The sequence below is a fragment of the Eumetopias jubatus genome, unplaced genomic scaffold, assembly GCF_037043125.1.
Source record: "Eumetopias jubatus isolate StellerSeaLion01/CBP00866 unplaced genomic scaffold, mEumJub1_p1.0 scaffold_1, whole genome shotgun sequence".
Lineage (NCBI taxonomy): Eukaryota > Metazoa > Chordata > Mammalia > Carnivora > Otariidae > Eumetopias > Eumetopias jubatus.
The window spans coordinates 14571515-14592995 of record NW_028274807.1 but is presented as its reverse complement, the minus strand read 5'-3'; the positions used below and the strand labels follow the sequence as shown (position 1 = coordinate 14592995).

The following is a 21481-nucleotide window of genomic DNA, read 5'->3' as shown; positions in this document are numbered from 1 at the left end:
CACCTGGGTGGCTCAGTCAGTTAAGCGACCAATTCTTGATTTCAGCTCAGGTCATGATCTCATGGGTCCTAAGATCAAGCCCCACGTTGGGGACTTGATGCCACATCCAGGCTCAGCATGGAGCCTGCTTAAGATTCTCTCTCACTCACTCTCTGCCCCTCCCCCCTGCTCACTCCCTCTCTCTCTCTCTCTCTAAAAAAAGAAAGAAACAAAGAGCTAACTACACCCCTATAGACCACAGCTGAGCCTGGATGTAGCATCAAATGTTCTTCCTACTCTTCTTTTTCACTCTATCTATAAAATGTTATTTATTCTGTTTTCATTCTTATGAATCCAACATAAATGTAGATGAAACATCTTAGTTCCCAGTTTCAAAATAAATAGAAGAAGCTGAAAAAGATGGGATATGAAACCCTTAATAAAGGACCTGTAATTGTTCCAAATTGGTGGTACAAACCTAAGTTACTCAGGGATATTTGTTTAAATACAAATTCCCATACCCTGTAGGAGATATTCCCATCAGAAGGGAAATAGAGAGGAGGGACTGAGTATATGCATTTTTTAAAAAACTATAAGTAATAGAAGTGAATTACAGTTAAAAATCACTGAATGATATCAAGTAATGTAGAACATTTTCATATTATATAGGAAAATATGAGTTTATAAAATCATCAAATAATACACTTTCTCTTTTAAGCAGAGCATGGCATCAAAACCTTCAGCCCCAGTATGGTGATTGAAAGGTGACAAGCATAGATGTACTTCAGTGCCCATCTCCTGCATCTTTGGATGTAAAGGATTTCTTCCTTTGACCTTAGCCTGTGATGTAAAGGATTTTCCTTTTTCAAGATTTAGCTACCTAAGGATAGATAGATGATAGATAGATGATAGATGATAGATAGATAGATAGATAGATAGATAGATAGATAGATAGATAGACAGATAGATAATAAATAAGAGTGTGTGTGTGTGTGTGTGTGTGTTTGTGTGTGTGTGTGTGTGTGTAAGTAATGGCCCTGAAACAGTGCTTCTTACAATGTGGAACTTAGACCACCTGAGCTAGAAGCCCTGGGGTACTTCTAAAAACTTTAGATTTCTGGTTCATCCATGTTGTTACAAATGACAAGATTTCCTTCTTTTTTAAGGCTGAATAATATTCCATTGTATATATACTACATTTTCTTTATCCATTCATCTGTCCATGAAGCGATACTGTTTCCATATCTAAGCTACTATGAATAATGCTGCAATGAACATGGGAGTAGAGATATCTCTTTGAGATAATGATTACATTTCCTATGGATACGTATATACCCAGAAGAGGGATTGCTGGATCATATGGTAGATCTATTTTTAATTTTTTGAGAAACCTCCATATTGTTTTCTGTAGTGGCTGAGCCAATTTATATATCCCACAAACACTGTATAAGGGTTCTCTTTTCTCCACATCCTTACCAATACTTATCTCTTATCTTTTTGATAAGAGCCATTCTAACACATGTAAGGTGATAACTCATTATGTTTTGGTTTGTATTTCCCTAATGACTAATGATGTTGAGCTCCCTTTCATATACCCGAAATAAAAATCCTAACCATATGAGGTGGTGAATAATATGTTAATTAGCTTGACTGTGGTTATCATTTCACAATGTCCACACACATCAAAACATTCTGTTGAACACCTTAAATCTATACAATTTTTATTTGTCAATTATACCTCAATTAAGTTGAAAAAAATTTGTATTTCTGGACCATACCTCAGATGTACCAAGTCAAAATTCCTAGAGGAGAGGCATAACGACTTACTCTTTAGGCCAGCTCCCCAGGTGATTCCCCTGCATACCACAGTTTCAGAAATACTGGGGTAAGATACCTCTCTGAGGTCGCTTCAAACACAAATTTTATATAACTCAATCATCATTCTAGAACGACGAAATAGACATCTTCTAGTTTCAACCTGACCCTGTAATTCCCGAAAAACCCCTCTTTTCTTTTCCTATTCTAGCATATGTGTTTGATTAAATTATAATTCTCAGCATGAATTAATATGCAGCTGCTAGAAAGTTTCAAACTGGAGATTTTATTGGCTATCACAATAATCTCCTGGGAAAGAATCCACTAAGTAAATCCTTGAACGAGATGTTTTTGAATTTTTTTAAAAAGGTATCTGTTGGATGAAATATGGTGGAGAAAATACTCTCTTCTAAAATAATCTCTCCAAATAGCCTTTACATTTTTAGCTACAAGGTGAATCAGAGGCAATATAGCCATGTGCAGATATTCAGTAAAAGAGTAAGGGTAAGCCAAATCCTGCTGTCACCAAGAATATTTTTACTATACATAAAATGTCTTCAACAGGAGGACTGAGACATTTTTGACTTGGCTTATGAAAGGAATATAGCTCTTTTCGCTAAAGGAACACAGAGATAGTCTATCTTCAGAAACACTTCCTTATAGTTACTTTTTCCCCATGTTTATGAAAAGTTACTCATATCTTTAAAGAGTAAAACTCACTACCTGGTATCTATTGTACAAAGATTAAGAAGATTTCCATCCTTGTTTCTAAGCTGTAAAATAAATACCATAGGTGTTTTGATATAAGGGAATAATCCCTTCCCCTAAAAGGCTCTCAGGCTCCTAAAATATGTCTATAGCTATTCTATTACTTGAGACTTCAGAATCTTTTAGTAGGGAACATGGTATTTTATTCTACATTCTTTCATCCCTGGCAGAGGGAACACAGTGGGTTTCATTTGCACTAATATGGAAATAACTGGAAAAAATATGGAACTAATATTGGGTTTCCTTGAGGAGGGGAAGGAGTGGCGAGATGAGAAACACCAAGCACTGAGTGGTGCCCCATTGGCGCAAGGATTGGAGGTAGATGCCAGAGGTAAAAGGTGAAGAGAGACTTTTTTTTTCCCTTTACAAGTAGCCCCTTCTTGCCTGTTTATCACACCAGATCTAGGATTATTTGCTTTCTTATTGCTCCCAAAGCCCACAAGAGAAAAATAAATCCACTTCCCTCCCCACTCAATGTAACAGAAAATATGCGCACAGCAAGAAAGGAAACTGCTCAGGTGAGAGTATTATGCTGATTGAGACAAGTTTATTGAGAATTCAACACACACATCCACAACTTTATCAAGAGTCATGAGCATGGTGAAAAATTCAGAAGAAATACATGTTTGGGCATCAAGTTTCCGAAAATGTCTCAAAGAACATCATCCAGGGAAGGCAGCTGGAGGCGTCATCTGCTTTTTCATCTCCTTCCCTCTGGACTCTGGTGCTAGGTCTGAGAAGCAGCAACTGGGAGGTGAAGGAGCAAAGGAGGACTCAAGAAGGAAGTAAAGGAGGGACGTGGAGGGGCGCCTCTCAGCCTTGGGAGAGAAGATTCTACGCCTCAGCAATTTCAGCAAATCAGTAGAGATCATATGGCCAGTATCTTCTGTAGCCGAAGTTCCCACAGCCATTGTAGCCATAACCAAAGCCATAGCCCACTGGGGAGAAGGTGCTACCGTAGCCACAGCCCACGCTGTACCCCAGGGGGTAGCCGTAGCTGCCCCAGTAGCATCCTGGGAAGACGGCACCGGAGAAGGTGTTGCAGTACATGGTGTCAGGAGTGGAGGGCTCAGGTAGCAGGGGAATGTGTCTTCTCTGTGTGATGAGTCCTCAGGCTCAGAACCTTCTTTATATACCCTGGCTGTGGGGTGTGGTTAAAAACACAAGGGCCTCATTTTCATTCTTGACACCAATTTTCATTCTTGAGACCACAAAAAGCTCATTAATTTGATTTGCTCTTGTGTTAGATGTCTTTACAGCCAATGAAGAAAGCTCTCACATCATAGAATACAAGGATTGGATCCCTTCAAACAAAGTGTGTCCTTCACTAAAAATGTATTGCAGTGACTTCAAAGCACTGGCTCCTATAGACCCTAGATATAATTCTTTGTAAGCAGGCTTTATAAAACGAAGAAATGTTCTGAGGTTGTTAACTCTTATTCAGTCCTCTTGCTCACTGAATTTCCACAACACACAGGGTAGAATTCAATAAATATGTGTTGGAATAAATTAATCAATGAAGTGATAATACATAGTGAGTCCAACTAAAACTTGAGTTATTTCTTAGTATTCACTTGGTTAAAGAATTCTTTTTTTGGTAGTGTGCAAAACAAATGCCATAGGGCTCATAGGAAAACCTCCTTTTTTATTTTTTTTTCCCTATGTATAGATACTCTGTCTTAAAAACTGGTTAAAAATTTAATCTTAATTATAATCCCCACCCGAACTATATCTAACATCACATTTTGAGACCACTGCCTGAACTAATAATCTTATAATTGTAAAAAAAAAAATGGAGTTTTTGTGGGTTAAATTTTTTAAAAGATGTATTTATTTTAGAGAGAGGGAAAAAGAGAGAGCTCACAAGTGAGCTGGGGGAGGGACAGAGGGAGAGAGAGAATCCTGAATCAGAGTTCATGCTGAGCAGGGAGTCCAGAACCCAATGTGGAAATTGATGTGGGGCTTGACCTCAGGACCCTGAGATCATGACCTGAGTCAAAACCAAGAGCCAGCCACTTAACCAACTATGCCACCCAAGCGCCCCTTGAAATGAATGGTTAAATAAATATGATTTATTTTTAAAATAAATATTGAAAATAATAACGAAGTAAAAAACAGAAAAATGAGTGGCAAATTTTATCCTGAAACGTATATATTTTTTTGCTGGATCTAATAAAAGCAGATTATCTGACAAATATGACAATCTTGTGAAAGGCTAGGTGGCATATTAAGTCAACATTTCCTCCCAGGACCAGGAAGGAAAGTCATTCCTCTAAATAGAAATTTGGTTCTCAAATAAGAGTGAAAGAAGGGACAAGATTGATGAAAACTACTTTGGGTCATGAAAGACCTAATAAACTATTCCAGATATTTGCATTGAGATTGCCCATAACGGCACTTGGTAGAAAACTTACAGAATATACAGCAGAAGAGCACATACGGCACAGAAACAGAAAGGCACAGAGCTATAACGAATCATTCTTAGAAGACCATGGAAAGAATATGTATTACATACTGGACCCCAAAATTTTGTTGTAGATCCCAGAGGTAGCTTTCCTCCCTGTCACCAGCAACAAAGACCTAAATTTCTAGGAGTACAAAGAAGTCACAGATCGAATCCAAAGGCAAGGTGCGACACCTGGAAAAATACAAAACTATGCCAGCATTCAAACCACTAATTGATTAATTACAGGAGAGGCATTTTTGAAAATACATGGTGCTGCACTACCATCTTTCTTCAAGAACAAAGCGCCATGACCACCTAGGTTGATTCAGCACTTAAAATTCGAACACTTCATGTGACTTACAGCTAAATAAGGTCAGGGAATTAAAATTAGCTTTTCTCCCAAAATATAAAGGTATTCAAGAGCAGGCCCTTCCCTGAAAGTCACAGAATGATTTACACTATCTTTCTACTCTCATCATATTGCTCTACTCCATAAAGAAAACCAAAAAAAAAAAAAAAAAAGAAAAGAAAAAGAAAGAAAGAAAGAAAGAAAGAAAGAAAGAAAGAAAGAAAGAAAGAAAGAAAGAAAGAAAATGATAACCTTAGAGAAAAAGAAAAATGAAACAAAAAATAGCATTATACAATGGGATGGAAAAAAAGATTTGTCAAAGTTCAATTATGATGCTCTGTTGAAATGAATTCTCCCCTCACCTGCTTACCCAATCTGGCAAGATGTTAGCTATGCCCTCCATGGCACAATACCCAGCTCTGTATCTGAGTAGTAAGGGTGAATAAGAATTAAAATATGCCATCTTTTTAAAAACAGGACCTTGAGGCGCCTGGGTGGCTCAGGCAGTTAAGCGTCTGCCTTTGCCTTAGGTCGTGATCCTGGGGTCCTGGAATCCAGCCCTGCTCAGCAGGGAGTCTGCTTCTTCCTCTCTCTGCCCCTCCCTACTTCTTGTGCACTCACTTTCTCTAGTTTCTCTCTCTCTCAAATAAATAAATAAAATATTTTTAAAATTTAAAAAAAATAAAAACTTAGGCCTTATTTACAGCAAATATCCTGAATTTTCTCTAGAAAGTCTACAAAATTCCTAACACAAGAAAGTTTTAAGGAGACACATTATCAGCAAGTCATTTAAAAACATAACAAATTTGGTATAGATTAAAATTGCAGTGATCTGAAGAGGGAGGATTTATTTGTGTCCTCCTCCTCTATGAAGTAGCTGAACTGGAAATATAATAAAATAAGATAAAAATTAAAAATAACAAAACTAATAGCTAGCTTAATCCTGCATCGGTTCTACGGAAACTATATTCCGACATACGTATATCTAGGGAAGATCTAGGTTTTGTAAAGCACGCAGTTTATACAATGTTGAGAACCCTCTTTATGAAAAAGAACATAAAAAATATAAAATTAAGTACAAAATTAAACATGTGTTAAATGCTAAAAGAAATCACAAAAATTAAACACTAACAAAAATCATAAATATTACAAAATTCCAAAAGGTGTATTTTTACTACTTAACTGCTTGCCATACTTCTATAATATTTTTTCCATAGACTAGCTTCTGACTCCATCATTTCAAACTGTTTTCTCTACTACTCATCCTGTGCTGAATGCCATGGAGCAAATTCATACCGACATATGACCTCTGGTTCTACATCTTCAAGTCAAAAACTTTGGGTTAATTCGGGAGTGGATGGTAAAGAATTCCTGGAAGCCATTCCCACACAAGGATGTCTCAAAATAGCCTAATGAGACTCAGAAGTGACTGCAACCCACATAAATCTATCCCCCCATATCCAAATTAAATGTATCTCCTAGTCAACTTCTCTTTAAGCCAAATGTCAAAAAGACCCATGGCGCTCCAGAGCCTCCCAACAGGAGGGGAAGTGTGATGTAGGGAACCCCTCAGTAGAAAGCAATAGCTGTCTAAACCAGTTGCAGTAAAAATGTCTAGCTTTTGTGAGTGTCTGAAAAAAACAGGGTCATGTGACATGGAGGTTTGATAAAAAGAAAAATATTATATGGTCACATAAAAAATGACTCAGTATTAGACTAATCATTACTGGGGTGCCTAGGTGGCTCAGTCGTTAAGCATCTACCTTTGACTCAGGACATGATCCCAGAGTCCTGGGATCGAACCCCGCATCGGGCTCCCTGCTCCGCGGGAAGCCTGCTTCTCCCTCTCCCACTCCCCCTGCTTGTGTTCCTGCTCTTGCTATCTCTCTCTCTCTGTCAAATAAATAAATAAAATCTTTAAAAAAAATCTAAAAAAATAGACTAATCATTACTGGATACTTATTGGATAAAGTTCATGACCCCTTTCTTTTTTAATAACAATCTTAAGATGTTATTTAATAAATAACTTGATTTCTCTTTTCATATTTCTTTGATTTTAAATAACGTCTGACATGAATAAAGACAGGAGAAAATCTTGCTCTTTGATTTTCTACAAAGGAGCAAGAAACATACTGTGTAGAGATCTTAGGGTCAATTTCAGCATGCACAGTAAGATAGTTCTTGTCTTGTAAGCTTCACAGATAAAGTTTCCAGCTTCAAAATATTATAATTCATTAGTAATGAGAGAGAAATTACAAGGGAATGTTTTAAATGAGTTTTAAAATATATGTCAGTGGTTACTCTGTAATACAAACATGATCTTTCCATTTATCTTCTCAAACACTTATTCTTACAGACATTTATTAGACATCTGCTGTGTTCCAGGTATGTTGTTAGGTTCTAGGGATCTGAAGATGAATGAGAAATGGTAATTAAAAGGAAAATGATAAATAAATGAATAAACAATGTTATACATTTTACCCTGAAAGTCCATACTGCCTTCTGTAGACTTCAGGGATGATGGAGAGTGTGAAACAAGTCTCCTTGAACTAGGAGGTAGTGGCCATGGAAAGCCTCCTTATGGAAGGGATAAATATTTGAGCTGGGTCTTGAAAATGGGTGAGTATTTGTTAGGGGGATAGTGGATTTAGGGAATATTCCAGAAAGAAGGGTTTTAAAGTCTCAAAGGTGTTAAATACTATAGTGTCTTCCAGGAGTCACAGACAATTCAAAGGGACCATAGCCATAGTGACAGGAGAATTAACAGAATCTGAGACTGAAAAGGTAATCGGGGGCATGTGAAACTGTGTGAGCCGTGGAAGCAAAGGGTACCCCTAATGCACTCAGCTAGGGGTGGGTGGCATAATCAGCTTGGCATGTCAGAAAGATGGCTACTCTCTCAGTGTGGAGAATGAACTGAAATGGGGAAATCCTGGAGGTATGTATGAAGAAGACTGGGCTTAAAATTGTATTCACTAGGAATGCTTTTGGCTGCAAGTTACAAAAACCCAAGCTGAAGTCTGCTTAAACAAAAAGAGCTTATTTTTCATGACTACTAAGAAACAAGAACAGAGGCCATTCCAAGAACACATGCATCAGGGCGTGGCAATGTCAGGGTTCACTGGCTTACTGCAGGGACCCTCTCAGTGGCTCACTGCAGGGACACTCTCAGTGCTCTCCCATTGGCTGTAGGATCACTACAGCAGGTGCACGTTCACATTCTTATGCATCAACATCCAAAACCAGGAAGCAAAAAATAGGATCTCTTCTCCCACAGCTCCTTTGTATTTACTATCTCCAAAGAATTCATTTCATATTTGCCTTACAGTGGATTCCCTCTGGCTCCCATAGTCTAGAACTGAATCACATCTCATGGTTGGGCTGTGAAAAGGACGTACTGGGCATTTTCTGCTGCTAGAGTGCAAATTGGTCTCTGCCAACCTAGCAAGAGGGAAAGGAATGGCCATTGGGTTGGTAATCAATAGAGTTACATTAAAACCATCACACTAAGTTAGGCAAGAAAGGATGGGAGCCTAAACTCAGGTGGCAGTATGAACAAGGGGATGGATTTAAGAATTGTTAGACAGCTAGATTTAACAGCTGTGGGCTAAAAATCATCTTTCAGAATTCTCACCCAATATCCCCACCAAGGATTCTGATGCAAGACATCCATGGAAGACACTGTGGAAGGAACACCAAAGGGAAGTGCTTCCCAATCTTTTTCCCATATAGCACACACAGTATATTACACATCTTTAGGATATAGTGGAATAATCAGGTGAGACTCACTGAGAGGATATAGCCAGGCCCCCAAACTCTGCTGCCTCAGATCCCGCCCAGATCAGCCAGAGGCTGAGACCAGCAGTACCTCCAGCACACCTGTAATTCAGTGCTGAGGTCCTCCTATTAGGCAGCTCTGTAAGGCACTTGGGACAATTAGAGATAATAAAATAGCCTGTAGAGACAACATCTAATTACTGTTACAGGAAGCATATAAAGAGAACTGTCATGCTTCTATAATGAATGTGAAGTTATCCCAGGGAAGATACTCGCTCAGACCCTTGATTGTAATCCTCCTAACCATTGCTTTTCAGTTACTACTATCTGACAATCAAATACCATGACCCTCAAAATATGACTTCCCTTCAGTTAATTTACTAACTTGCATACAAAATTTAATTATTGTTCTCTAGATCCTCATACTCGGAAACTGTATCTGGTTTTCAATATGAAAAATGAGATCTACACCCATGCTGTGAGATGATACCATCTGAATAATAAGAATCAATACCCAGGAGTCACCCTTGACACGCCCTCATTTGCAAATACAATCTATTGCAAAGTGCTATCAATTTTACCTTCTAAAAGTCTCTTGAATCCATTAATTTCTAGCAATCTCCATTTCACTATATCTGTTTGTTTCCTATTACTTCCTAATGCTAAAAATTACCACAAACTTGGTAGCTTAACACAACACAAATTTGGGACACCTGGGTCCCTCAATTGGTTAAATGTCTGACCGGGGTTCAGGTCATGATCTCAGGGTCCCGGGATTGAGCCCTGCATCAGGTTCCCCGCTCAGTGGGGAGTCTGCTTGTCCCTCTCCCTCTCTCTCTCCCTTTATCCCGCCCCCACTCACGCTCGCTCTCAAATAAATAAAATCTTTAAAAAAAATTAAAAATAAAAAACACAAATTTATTATCTTAAAAGTCCCATGGCCAGAAGTCTGAAGTCAACATATAGGCATGGCTGGTTCCCTCTACAGGTTCTGAGGGGAGAATTTGTTTTCTAGCTTTTTTTTAGCTTCTATAGAGGCTACCTGCATTCTTTGGCCCATGGCTCCTTCCCTGCCTCCCTCCAATGTCTTGCTTCTCCTGCGCTACAGACTGTGATCCTCTTCTCTCCCTCTTATAAGGATCACATTGAACCCATCTGGATAATCCAGGATTATCTCCCCAAATCAAGATCCTTAACTTACTCACCTCTGCCTCACGAGCAGTGAGGTAGTGAGCCTAGTGGTAAGGTAAGCTAACAGAGTGAACAATTTGGGGTCCCATTTTTCAGCCTGATACATTACCCAATGCAAGCTATTTATTTATGTACCTACACTGCTAGAGTGGCCTCAGAACTAGGCAAGTGACAGCTTCCCTCCTTACAATCTGCTTCCAATAACCAAAGCGTTTACAAAAGGCAGATCTGGTTATGATAGACACACATACACACACACAAAAACACACAAACATACTCACATTAAAAATATTTCAATAGCTTCTCATAGCCTTTAGGATAATGTTTTAAATTTATCTTTAAACTGACCTAAAAGCCTCCAACTCAATGCCTAACCTTCACCGTCTTTTAGAGCTTCAAAGGTACCATGTTCCTTCTAGCTCTCAAGCCTTGGCACTTGCTATATATTCTGACGGAATTCTTTTCCCTCTTCTCTCCCACCAGCCTCTAGACACCAGCTCAACCACTTCCTCTGGCAGGTCTTTCTGCCCTCCCCTGCATCATGGCATCACGGCATCATGGCATCATGGCAGACCACCATCTCCCCCACATCTGCAGTATGTTTCACAGTTGTCCTTTAACTTCATCTGTGTGACTGGTATCTGCTTCACTAACCTGCTAAATGATCAGCAAAAATGATGTCTTTAATCAGCCTTGATCCCTCAGTGCCTTGCTCACTACTAGGCATAGTGTAAGTTTTCAATAATATCAACTGAGTAAATGAATGAATGAATATTCTAAACCTAATTTGGCCACGCACTTGCTGGGAGAATTTAGGCAAATTACTTTTCCGAGCCCCAAACCATTTGACTGTAAAATGAGGTAAGTTGACTCCCTGGAACTCAACCATGGTATGATTTTCACATCAAAATCACAGATGACCCAAGATTACAGTGCAACCCTCTCTCATTGGAATTTGGTCAACTAAGCATGCAACTATATACGGCACTTTTGCTCACCGTATTTCACACCCCTGCTAAGACAAAGTAATGGGCTCCCAGCTGCCATCACTTTAAAAAGCAAAATGCAGTGATGGAATCACAGAAGAGAATTGTTGAAATCTCTGCAAAACGTTCCACCACAATAGTTTTCAAAATTTAGTCTGTGCAAGAATCTCCCTGGATGCCTGTTTTAAATGCACATTTCCAAGCTCATTCCTTTAGATTCTTATTCACTGGGTTGGGGGGACGGCCAAGGAACCTGTATTTTTAATAAGCAGCCCAAGTGATTCCAGTAAAGGCAGTGGTCACACCTTGAGTACTTTGTAGCGTTCAATGGTAAGCTATCTGAAAAGGTGTCCTCTTTAACAAAACACAAAACTCAAAATGACATGAGCACGAGATGGTGAAGGATAAAAAGGAAACACCTTCTTAGCCCGGTTTAATAAGCCAGAGCTAATGTGACTTATTATCATGGCAAACTTTGCTTCCCAGAGACATTTAGCAATGTCTGGAGTCATTTCTGTTTGTCATGACTGGGGGGATGCTACTTAGCATCTAATGGGTAGGAGCCAAGGATGTTGCCAAACAGCCTACAACGTACAGGGCAGCACCGCCCCCTGAACTCTCACAACAAAAAACTAGCCAGCCCAAAATGTCAATAGAGCCAAGGTCAAGAAACACAGGACTGAAGTCAAGATCGCACGCAGTCAAATATGATTACCAGACAATATACCCCCAAAGTGTCACATGACAGAGCCAGAACTTGCTGACCAAGTCTTAGGGCTAACTTGAGACGCAATTTCAATGCCTTGCTATCTCAGCACTTGTGGGGCTAAGCCACATTTGTGAGGCCACTTGGTTAATTATCAGAGCAAGCACCTAATTACTGAAGCTTGCCATTTGATGTAGAACCCATGATGTGTCCTTAAGAAATAATGTGACACCACAGTAGTGCCTGGATGCATAATAAGCTCACTGACTCTTGTCAGAAACACCTCGCAGGTATTTTAACAACCAACATGAAAAGTCATTCCAAGGAAGGTATGTTTTTGCTGCCAGCTTTTAGTCACTGGTGGGATATGAAGGTCATTTTTAGCATCTACTCTCTATTCTTAGTAACGCAAAACAAGAAGCTGAGGTCCACTTTTTGGACACAAAGGGAGAGTTAGAGCCAGAAACTGGGAATGTGTGCAAATTGTAAGGAACAGCACAGCACCAACCTGTAAGCTGACTTAGTCCAGAGGATAAAAGATAAGAAATTATGATCTGCTGTGCTACCTCAGTGCTAAACAGCCTCACTGATGATTGGAAGCATGACACTTCAACATATTTACTCATTGGTTGCCCTTTGGAAGGCCTTAGGTGATGTCCTTCTGATGACCTTAAAAATCATATTTTATATTACCGCTACACAATAAATGATAGTAAACTTGAGCTACTGGAAGCATCATGTCCTCAAAGTCTTTGCTGACCCAAAACTAAATATACAAATAAATAAATTTAAATGTGAAAGTGAAAACCTATGTCCCAAAGATTTCTTTATCTTAAAATTTAAGGCTGCTCATGAGGGAAGCCTTGCAAATTCTGTAGTTGCGACCAAGTGCGTAGGATGCAGAAGCTTCAAAATGGAGATAATGAGGCACACTTGTAAAGAGATTACTAAGAGGGAAGGATGACTGGGAAGGGAGGAAGAAAGAACAGGACACTCGACTTCAAACACTGTGGTCAAAGATAATGTCAGGAGTCTCAGGCACGTCACTGCAAAGGGACTGGTGTCTGAGAAATAACAGGGTATTTTAGAGACAACGATTCTCAACACGTTCAGGAGTCTCACAGAATATCCTAAGGGGTCTCTGCCTGGCAGGCCTTAGAAGCAAGAAATATTTCCATTTACCTAACAGAAAGTTCCCCTGCTTCCGTTTTAAGTGCTTTTCCTCTATCCACAGTGGAAATGAAACACATAAACTAGTTTTTCTGTAACTAGCAATAAAAATAGAACAAGAGCATAGGAAAAATCAGACTTTTAAAAACTTTGTTTTTTGCTGAAAATGTTAATACCGTTTCATCAGTACTTTAGAGATCAAGAGTGAGATGTATGTCCCTCTCTACTTCCTTCAGGGTAAGAATCAACAGGACCGGGCCGGTGCTTAAACTTTACGGGCACATGAATCACCTGAAACGTCAGAGCGCAGAGTACAAAAGGAGCCCAGGGTTCTGCCTTTTGAATAAGCTCCCAGGTGATGCCAATGTTGCTTGTCCTCTGACCATATTTCAAGGAGCAAAGGATTAAGCTTTTTCTCTAGGGTTTAAAATCATTATATTAATCCAGCAAATATTTATCAAGTGTGTAGAAGACAGCAGTGGTGATAGAACAGTGAATTAAGCACAGTCCTTGTCCTTGAGGAACTTACAGCATACACACTCTAGCGAGGGAATCGAGGATGGTAAGAAAGATAATCAGCAGCCCTCACCTCATTAATAATAAACCAGAGCATTCCCCACATTCATACACAATCTTTGGAACATCAAATCAGACAAGGTAGGTCTGTGACAATGATGCAGGAAGACAAAAACAAGGCCACTCTGTAATCATGTCCAAGAACAGATGGAAACAGGAACACTATTCAAACCCAGCATGACTAGGCATCATCATCAGTGACTGTTGCCTCTTGACCAATAACACATTTAGCCTTATTCTACCTCCACTACCTGTGTTTTAACAGGTAAAAACTGTTAAAACACCCAACCATAGAATTAGGCCTGCTTCCTGACAGTACATGTGGCAGGCAGAGTAATGGTCCCCCAAAGACGTTGTCGTCCTAATTCTGGAACCTGTGTATCTGTTATACTATGTGGCAAAGGGGAATGAAGGTTGCTAACCCACTGGCTTTAAGGTAGGGAGATTACCCTGGATTATCTAGGTGGGCCTAGTGTAATCAAAAGTGAAGGAGGAAGGTAGGAAGGTCAGAATCAGGGGGAGAGATTTGAAGATATTGTGCTACTGTCTTTGAAGATGAAGGAAGAGGACACAAACCAAAGGATTGGGGGCAAGCCTTTAGAATCTGGAAAAGGCTAGGAAATCGAATGAATGCAGTCCTACCAATGCCTTGATTTGAGCCCAGTAAATCCCATTTGGAACTTCTGACATCCAAAACTGTAAGAGCATAAATTTGTGTTGTTTTAAGCCACTAAGTCTGTGGCAATTTGTTACAGATAGTATCCAATACAGAAAAGACCACTGCCTCCTTTAGTCCTTTCCAGAATTACCTCATTCAAGCCCAAATCTTAAAACAAACCCCTCTTAAAACCCCCTTATTGAGAAATCCTGCAATTTCTCATGTTGCATCATTTCTGCTCTTGCAACAAGTTGATTGCAAGACTGCAGTGTGTTCCTGGGAGTCTTGGTCGGTGGACTTTGGCAATGTAGTGTGAACAGTATGATATTAAAGTAGAGGTGGGGCTTTTCAAACTAACACAAGGGAAGTTCCCTGGGGTAGAGGAAGCCTTTTGAAGGATCTGTTGGAGTTAGATGAAGAAGGGGAGACAGAAGGGAGCAAAAACTATGGCAGGTACAATTGTGGGAGAAAGGAAAGCATGGTAGGGACATATAATAAGAAATGGGGCTAGAGGAATCGGTAGTCTTGTGAGCCACTAGTTGATCTTTATCCTGAAATCTGTAAGTAATCAAAAAATAACCTGAATTTGTGAAAGAAAGCCATATTATTAGATTCACATTTTGAGAGATGATTATATCTGATGTATGGAAGAGGGGTTGGGGACTGACTGGCAGACTGGATAGGCAGCTGGTGTAGTAATCCAGGTGCAAAATGACAAAGGTGTGAAGCAGACAGAAATATTAGGAATAAAGATCTAACAGCATTTCTTAGGCATAATGAGGAGGGGAAATCTAAGGACTTGATATCAGGGTAGAGAATGGAGCCTAATACTCACTAAAATTTATTTGGCAAGCTTGTGAACTAATGGAGGATCTTGATAATCTCGGTTATGGTCAAATCAGCAAATACCAAGTTAACATTCTGCCTCTCTTATCAGTGATAAAAGGATGGGCTCAAAAGGAATCTGGAAACCCCAGGTTGAGAGTTGGTTCAAGTCTCAGCTTTCTCACTTGGTGATTTTTGCCCACAGGAAAATTGCTTAATTTACACCAATTTCTTCATGATGCCTGATCTCCCAAGGTAATTGTCAGAATTAAATAGAATTCAGTATTGGTAAGGATGTGAAGAAAAGGGAACCCATCTGTACTGTTGGTGGGAATGTAAATTGGTGCAGCCATTTTTGAAAACAGTATGGAGGGTCCTCAAAAAACTTAAAAATTGAATTACCATATGATCCAGCAATCCCATGTCTGGGTATATATCCAAAGAAAATGAAAACACTAATTTGGAAAGTTATCTGCACCCCCATGTTTACCGCAGCATTTTTTACAGTAACCAAGACATGAAAGTAACCTAAATATCCATTGATGGATAAATGGATAAAGAAAATTGATAGATGATAGGTAGATAGATAGATAGATAGATAGATAGATAGATAGGATAAATATATGATATATAATGGAATTTTATTCATGTAAAAAAGGGAAACGTTATCATTTGCAACAACATGGATGGTACATTATGCTGAGTGAAGTAAATCAGACAGAGAAAGACAAATACCACATGATGTCCCTTATATGTGGAATCTTAAAGATGGAAAAAGCAAAAACTGAGCTCATAGACACAGAGAACAGATTGGTGCTTGCCAGAGCCAGGGGTGGAGGGTGGGCAAAATGAGTGAAGGTAGTCAAAAGGTACAAATTCTCAGTTACAAATAAGTTCTGGGGATATAATGTACAGCATAGTAACTATAGTTAATACGGTATTGTATTTTTGAAAGTTGCTTAGAGAGTAAATCTTAAAAGTTCTCATCACAAGAAAAAATACCTATAACTATATGGTGATGGATATTAACTAGACACTGTGGTGATTATAATATATATAAATATCAAATCATTATGTTGTACAGCTGAAACTAATATAATGTTGTCAATCATATCCCAATAAAAAAAGAATTAAATAAGATTCTATGGAAGTATTTTGTGAACTGTAAATCACTATGTAAATATAAGGCATAATTATCAATGGCATAAGAAGTGACATTAAGCAGGAATAGTTCTGAAAAAGAGTGTTATAACTCTAAAAGCGCTATATAACTCATTTTAGAGTGGAGGGTTGGATTTGGAGTCAGACACTCCTTGGCTATATCTTGGCACTTTTTTTCTTTACAAATGGATGATACAGCTCAAACAAATTATTTAACTTTTTAATATCAGTTTTCTCTTCAGTAACATGGATAGGTAATGAAGCCAACCTCAAAAAAAAAAAAAAAACAAAACAAAACTACTGTCATGCAAATAAATAGGGAAATTAAACCATCCTTGTGCCTGTCACATCATTACTGCAGGAGGAAAGGAGACAAATTGTTGTACTTAATCCCTTCTTGTGCTTTTTAAGGTATTTATACTTTTTAGCTTCAAGATGGCAGACAGGGCTACCTGAGTGGCACAGCTGGTTAAGCATTCAACTCTTGGTGGTTTAGGCTCAGGTATGATCTGAGGGTCGTGAGATCAAGCCCTGAGTGGGGCTCCATGTCCAGCAGAGTCTGCTTGAATTTCTCTCTCCCTCTCCCTCTGCCCCTCCCACCCCCTTAAAATAAATAAATCTTTAAAAAAAAAGAAAAGATGGCAGACAGACCAAACAGACTTTGCCCTTTCCCCTCCCCAGAACCCATTCAATTATAATAAAAGGTAGAAGCCAACAGTGATAGAATTGTAGGAACAATACTGATAAGAGGGATTAACTAAGTATCTGGATGATGCGAAGGAGATGGAAAGAAAACAGAAAGAAAGAGGAAACCATAGCACAGACCATGAAAGGGGGCTATAAGCAAAGAGCAAGCTGATCTTCCCCTCCAAATCCGCAGAGAGAATCAGGATTGCAACACACAGGAAAATATAAGGATTGGGGCTAAAACAGAGATAGGGTGGTTAAATGCAAATCTAGTTAAAGAACAGAAGTGTTCAACCTGTGGGCAACCAGTATGGTCACTTGAACTTTAGAACAAATGACCTTTGCACTCTGGCATTTGGGGGCCCCCCACCTCGCTGCCAACCTAAGGGCCAGCCAGCCCCTCTTTTACCTTAAATGAATCATTTGTGAACTCTCCCCCATATGCAGAGCTCCAGCACAGCTTTTTAGTGTATCATTAAATCTGAAAGGATGATTGATAGTCATAGCAATGATTGTTATAGCATATGATAAGGTATAAATGAGCATATATAGCAACAAGTTTCTAAATTGCAGTCTTCACTTACAGGATCTAGAGACCTGGAGTAATCACTGATTCTATGACTGCTGCAGAGAGGTTCAAGATGAGCCTGGAACATTCTGTTGAGCCAGAAATTAAAGAATTGATCAAATGGTGATGGGGCCATTTCTAAGGAACTTAGGAGCCTGTGTGAAGGTTTTCCCACTGTCCAAATCTGGGGCAATCTGAGCATCAAAATTAAAAATAACATTAACAGATTATAACATATTGAGCAAAATAAGAATCCACAAGCTTATGTTGATATAAATATTGATACAAATAAGCACACAAAAAACTAAATAGGGAAAAGAAAGTTCCTTCTTATGGTAGAATGCCAACTAATAAATAGTAGAAGGATATATAAAATCAAAAAGTTGCAAATAAATCCTAAAATTAGTGGGTACAAACTTGATAAGCAGTAGGATGTTTACATAGCGTCAGAGTATCAACACACTAGTTATCAATGACAAAAGAAATGAAGAAGCATGAAAGATGCTACTTTTACCAAGTGATCAAAATTCATACCAATCAAATTTGCATAAACCAACATCATGCGACTCCTGATAGGACGCACCAAGAAGAACACAGCATTGCTTCTATGACATTCCTAACAAAGATGTTTAAAACACGAACCTAATCATGAGGAAAGTCAGACAAACCAAAACCAAGGGACATTCTATAAAATAATCAACCTGCATCCTTGAAATTGGCTGAGGTTAAGAAAGACAGAGAAAAGCTGAGGAACTGATGCAGATTAAAGAACTTAAGGAGACACACATGATGCTGGCTCAGATCCTGCAGGGACAATGGGAAAAATAACTCCTAGGGACAAATTGGGACAATTAACTAAGTTTGAGTATGTACTGTGGATTAGATAACAGTATTAATATTAAATTTTCTTATTTTCATGATTATTCTGCTTTTGTTCTAAGGACAAATGGTCATGATACCTGAAATATATTCTGAAGTAGATTTGTTACCCTAAATATTATATATATTATACACATACAGTACTGTATGTATATCATATTATATATAGTGATAAAGTAAGTGGGGCAAAGTGTAAACATTTAATAAATCCAGGCATGCAGAATTTCCTTGCGCTGTCATGGCAACTTTTCTGTGAATCTGAAATTACATCAAAATAAAAAAATATCTAATTGGCAAAACACAAAAATGATTATGGTTTTAGAACAATGACACTTTATGTAAATGTTAGCCATGATGATAGAATCTAGAATCTTATGGTTGGTAGAGATCCCAAATCATCCATTTAGTACTTGATGCCCCTGGAATCTCCCCACCAGTAGGTCTGTCTACCTATTTGTTGGAATGTTGCCAGTGAAAGCCCACTTCACCTCCAGATAGCCCAATTCTTTTTCCCTTTTGCACACACATGTCTGTCTCCATATGTAACTCTTAACTCACCTCTCTCATGGTCATGTTTAGATACCCAAACTTCCCTTCTATGCAAGCTTACCACACTGTTTATGCTATGTTCATATGGACAAAGGCAAATAATAACTCCAAAGGACATTATTGGAGCAACTGAAAAAATTGGAGTATGTACTGTACTTAGATAATAATATATCAATATTAATTTTCTCATTTTAATAATTATACTGTCCTTGATTTTAGGCTAAATGCCTAAGGCTAAATGACCATAGGCTGTCTCCTATTTTAAGTCCTTGGGAAGAACTGAGTAAAGAATATCTATTTATCTTTGTATAATCATTTATAGCACATTAGTTGGTATAAAATAGGAGACTATTAAGTGCTCTTTATATATTGAATAAAGTATATTTAAATCTTCAGGGCAAGGATTATGTTTTATTTGTCCCTACGTCCCCCAAATCTTAGGACAATCTTTGGCCTTGGGTCTACTTGGTGAGTGTCTATTGAGTGAGCATCTCTTGAAAACAGCTTCTCAGGCCAGTCTCTATTTAGGTGGTTTTTATAGTCCCCAAATTCTTAACACAGTGGCCAGAGTCCGGTAATATTTCATGCGTATGTGAATGAACTTTATATTGGATTATACTATATTTTGCACCCATAGAGAAGAGATTTAACAAGTCAATGAGCAATTATGGAGCACCTTCTCTGAGAGAGGCAGGGGTGTAATAAATACTTGATATGTGAATGAGTAAGCTTTCATTCAAACAAAATATTGTGCTTCAGTAAAGCAGAGATTTTTCAGGAGGCAAGACCAGAAGCATTTTCTAAGTACAAACCACTTATCATTTCAAGTGCTTTTGGTGGCAACTATCTTTCCAAAGAACGAATGCTTCATTTTTAATACAGCTATATGTATAATCAAAAGTGAAGAGGATGGGAAAAATAAGACTCATCTATCAAAAAGGAAAAAAAAATATTATGTGATTTTTAGCTGTTGGCTTCCCTTTATTGAACAAATCTTAGAAACTCCTAAAAACAAAGATTCGTAACTAAGTCCATTTAGTTGAAATTCTTCCAACAGGCTGTGGGGTTCAAATCCCTCTGGAGCTGAGTTCCATAAAGAGCAGGGTAAAGGGGAAGGAATCAAAATGGGATTGTGTCCCTAATGAAAGAAGGAAAGAAGTTTTTGAGCATTCAACAGCTAAGCAACGTTCCTGCTTATAATCGGCACAGAGAAACACTGACAATGGCAGTGTACTTTGGATTTAATTTAGGACACTTTTAAGGCCTCTTTAGAAACTGAAATCTTAACATTAAGGGACAAAATAATTAGGCATCACCCTATCCTGGTGTACAGTCTGAACTCAAAATAAGATTTGGTTCAAGTCAGCCATTAGAGGTTGAAACTGGCTGAGGAATTCAAAAGCATAAAAGCAGAGCAAAATAAATAACAGGAGCAAAAATATGTGTGCTGAATGAAATTTATTTATTTATTATTTATGTTATTAAGAGACTGACAGCAAAACCCCCTTCTACCCTACCCACACCCAATTGTGATACATTGATGTCAATGTAGAATTTAATAACACAGGAGCAGAGCAACTAGAAGAGGCAAACTACTTGCTTCACGCCTAAAATTCAGGTTATGTGGGAGAACCACATCTTGCTCTCCTTGGCTGTAGGTGAGCATCAGTTCAGCATTGGATGCCTGGGTGGCTTGTTCAGCATCATCAAAGACCAGGAGCTCAGTAAGAAGTCAGCAAGAAGACAGAGGCTGTATCTCCCACGCACACCTGGAGGCAGGAAGACAGTCATAGCTCTTCAGGTTGGTTCGCACACAGAGAATCGCTGGAGAGTTCTGCAGTTGCCTGGAGACTTGGGTCCATCAGTAAGTGCTGTAGCCAAAGCCAGAGTTCGAGCCCCATGGCCTGAAACAGCTGCCGCCATAGCAACAGCCCCTGTTGTACATGTTGCTACCACCAAAGCTGTAGCCCAGGGAGCTGTAGCCATTGCATCCATAACCATAGTTCAGGGGAGAGCCCAGGGGAACGACGCAGTTCAGGGGGGTAGCTCTGAAGGTCCTGTGGAAGTTGGTTCCATAGCAAGGATAGCCAGGGAAGTAGCTTCCACAGCAGAAGAAACGAGTCATGGTGGCAGGAGTTGAGGTGGAATAGGATAGATAGGGAAGAGCGAGTTACCCGAGTGTGAATGCAGGTCTCCTCCTGCAGAAGGCTTTTTATACCCCCAGCTGGTGGGCATGACACAGTTGTCTAAACATCTTTCCATTAATTTGCATAAATAAGTCTCTTATTTGGTAATAAAATGCACATAAAGGAACCCACAGACTCATGGCCCACATTTTTGTTGGCTTTTCTATTGGCAAAGGAATGTGCGGTATCTTCAAAGCCAGGGGCC

The 21481-nt window shown here is 39.0% G+C and overlaps 2 protein-coding genes and 1 non-coding gene across 3 annotated transcripts; 1 reads left to right on the top strand and 2 right to left on the bottom strand.

The window, feature by feature from the left end:
• Positions 1 to 3420: 3420 nt before the first annotated feature.
• On the bottom strand, positions 3421 to 3612 carry KRTAP8-1 (keratin associated protein 8-1). The gene has a single exon (XM_028114389.2). It carries the CDS (start codon positions 3610 to 3612, stop codon positions 3421 to 3423), a length of 192 nt encoding a protein of 63 aa, XP_027970190.1.
• Positions 3613 to 6130: 2518 nt separating this feature from the next.
• LOC114219598 (small nucleolar RNA SNORA29) lies at positions 6131 to 6248 on the top strand. The gene has a single exon (XR_003611424.2). It is a non-coding gene; the product is annotated as a small nucleolar RNA SNORA29 (small nucleolar RNA).
• Positions 6249 to 20951: 14703 nt separating this feature from the next.
• Positions 20952 to 21215, bottom strand: KRTAP7-1 (keratin associated protein 7-1). Its single transcript, XM_028114366.2, has one exon. It carries the CDS (start codon positions 21213 to 21215, stop codon positions 20952 to 20954), a length of 264 nt encoding a protein of 87 aa, XP_027970167.1.
• Positions 21216 to 21481: the final 266 nt, after the last annotated feature.

Bases quoted from the DNA above. Each gene is read 5' to 3' on its own strand.
- KRTAP7-1 (XM_028114366.2), bottom strand. From the start codon at position 21,215: ATGACTCGTTTCTTCTGCTGTGGAAGCTACTTCCCTGGCTATCCTTGC.
- KRTAP8-1 (XM_028114389.2), bottom strand. From the start codon at position 3,612: ATGTACTGCAACACCTTCTCCGGTGCCGTCTTCCCAGGATGCTACTGG.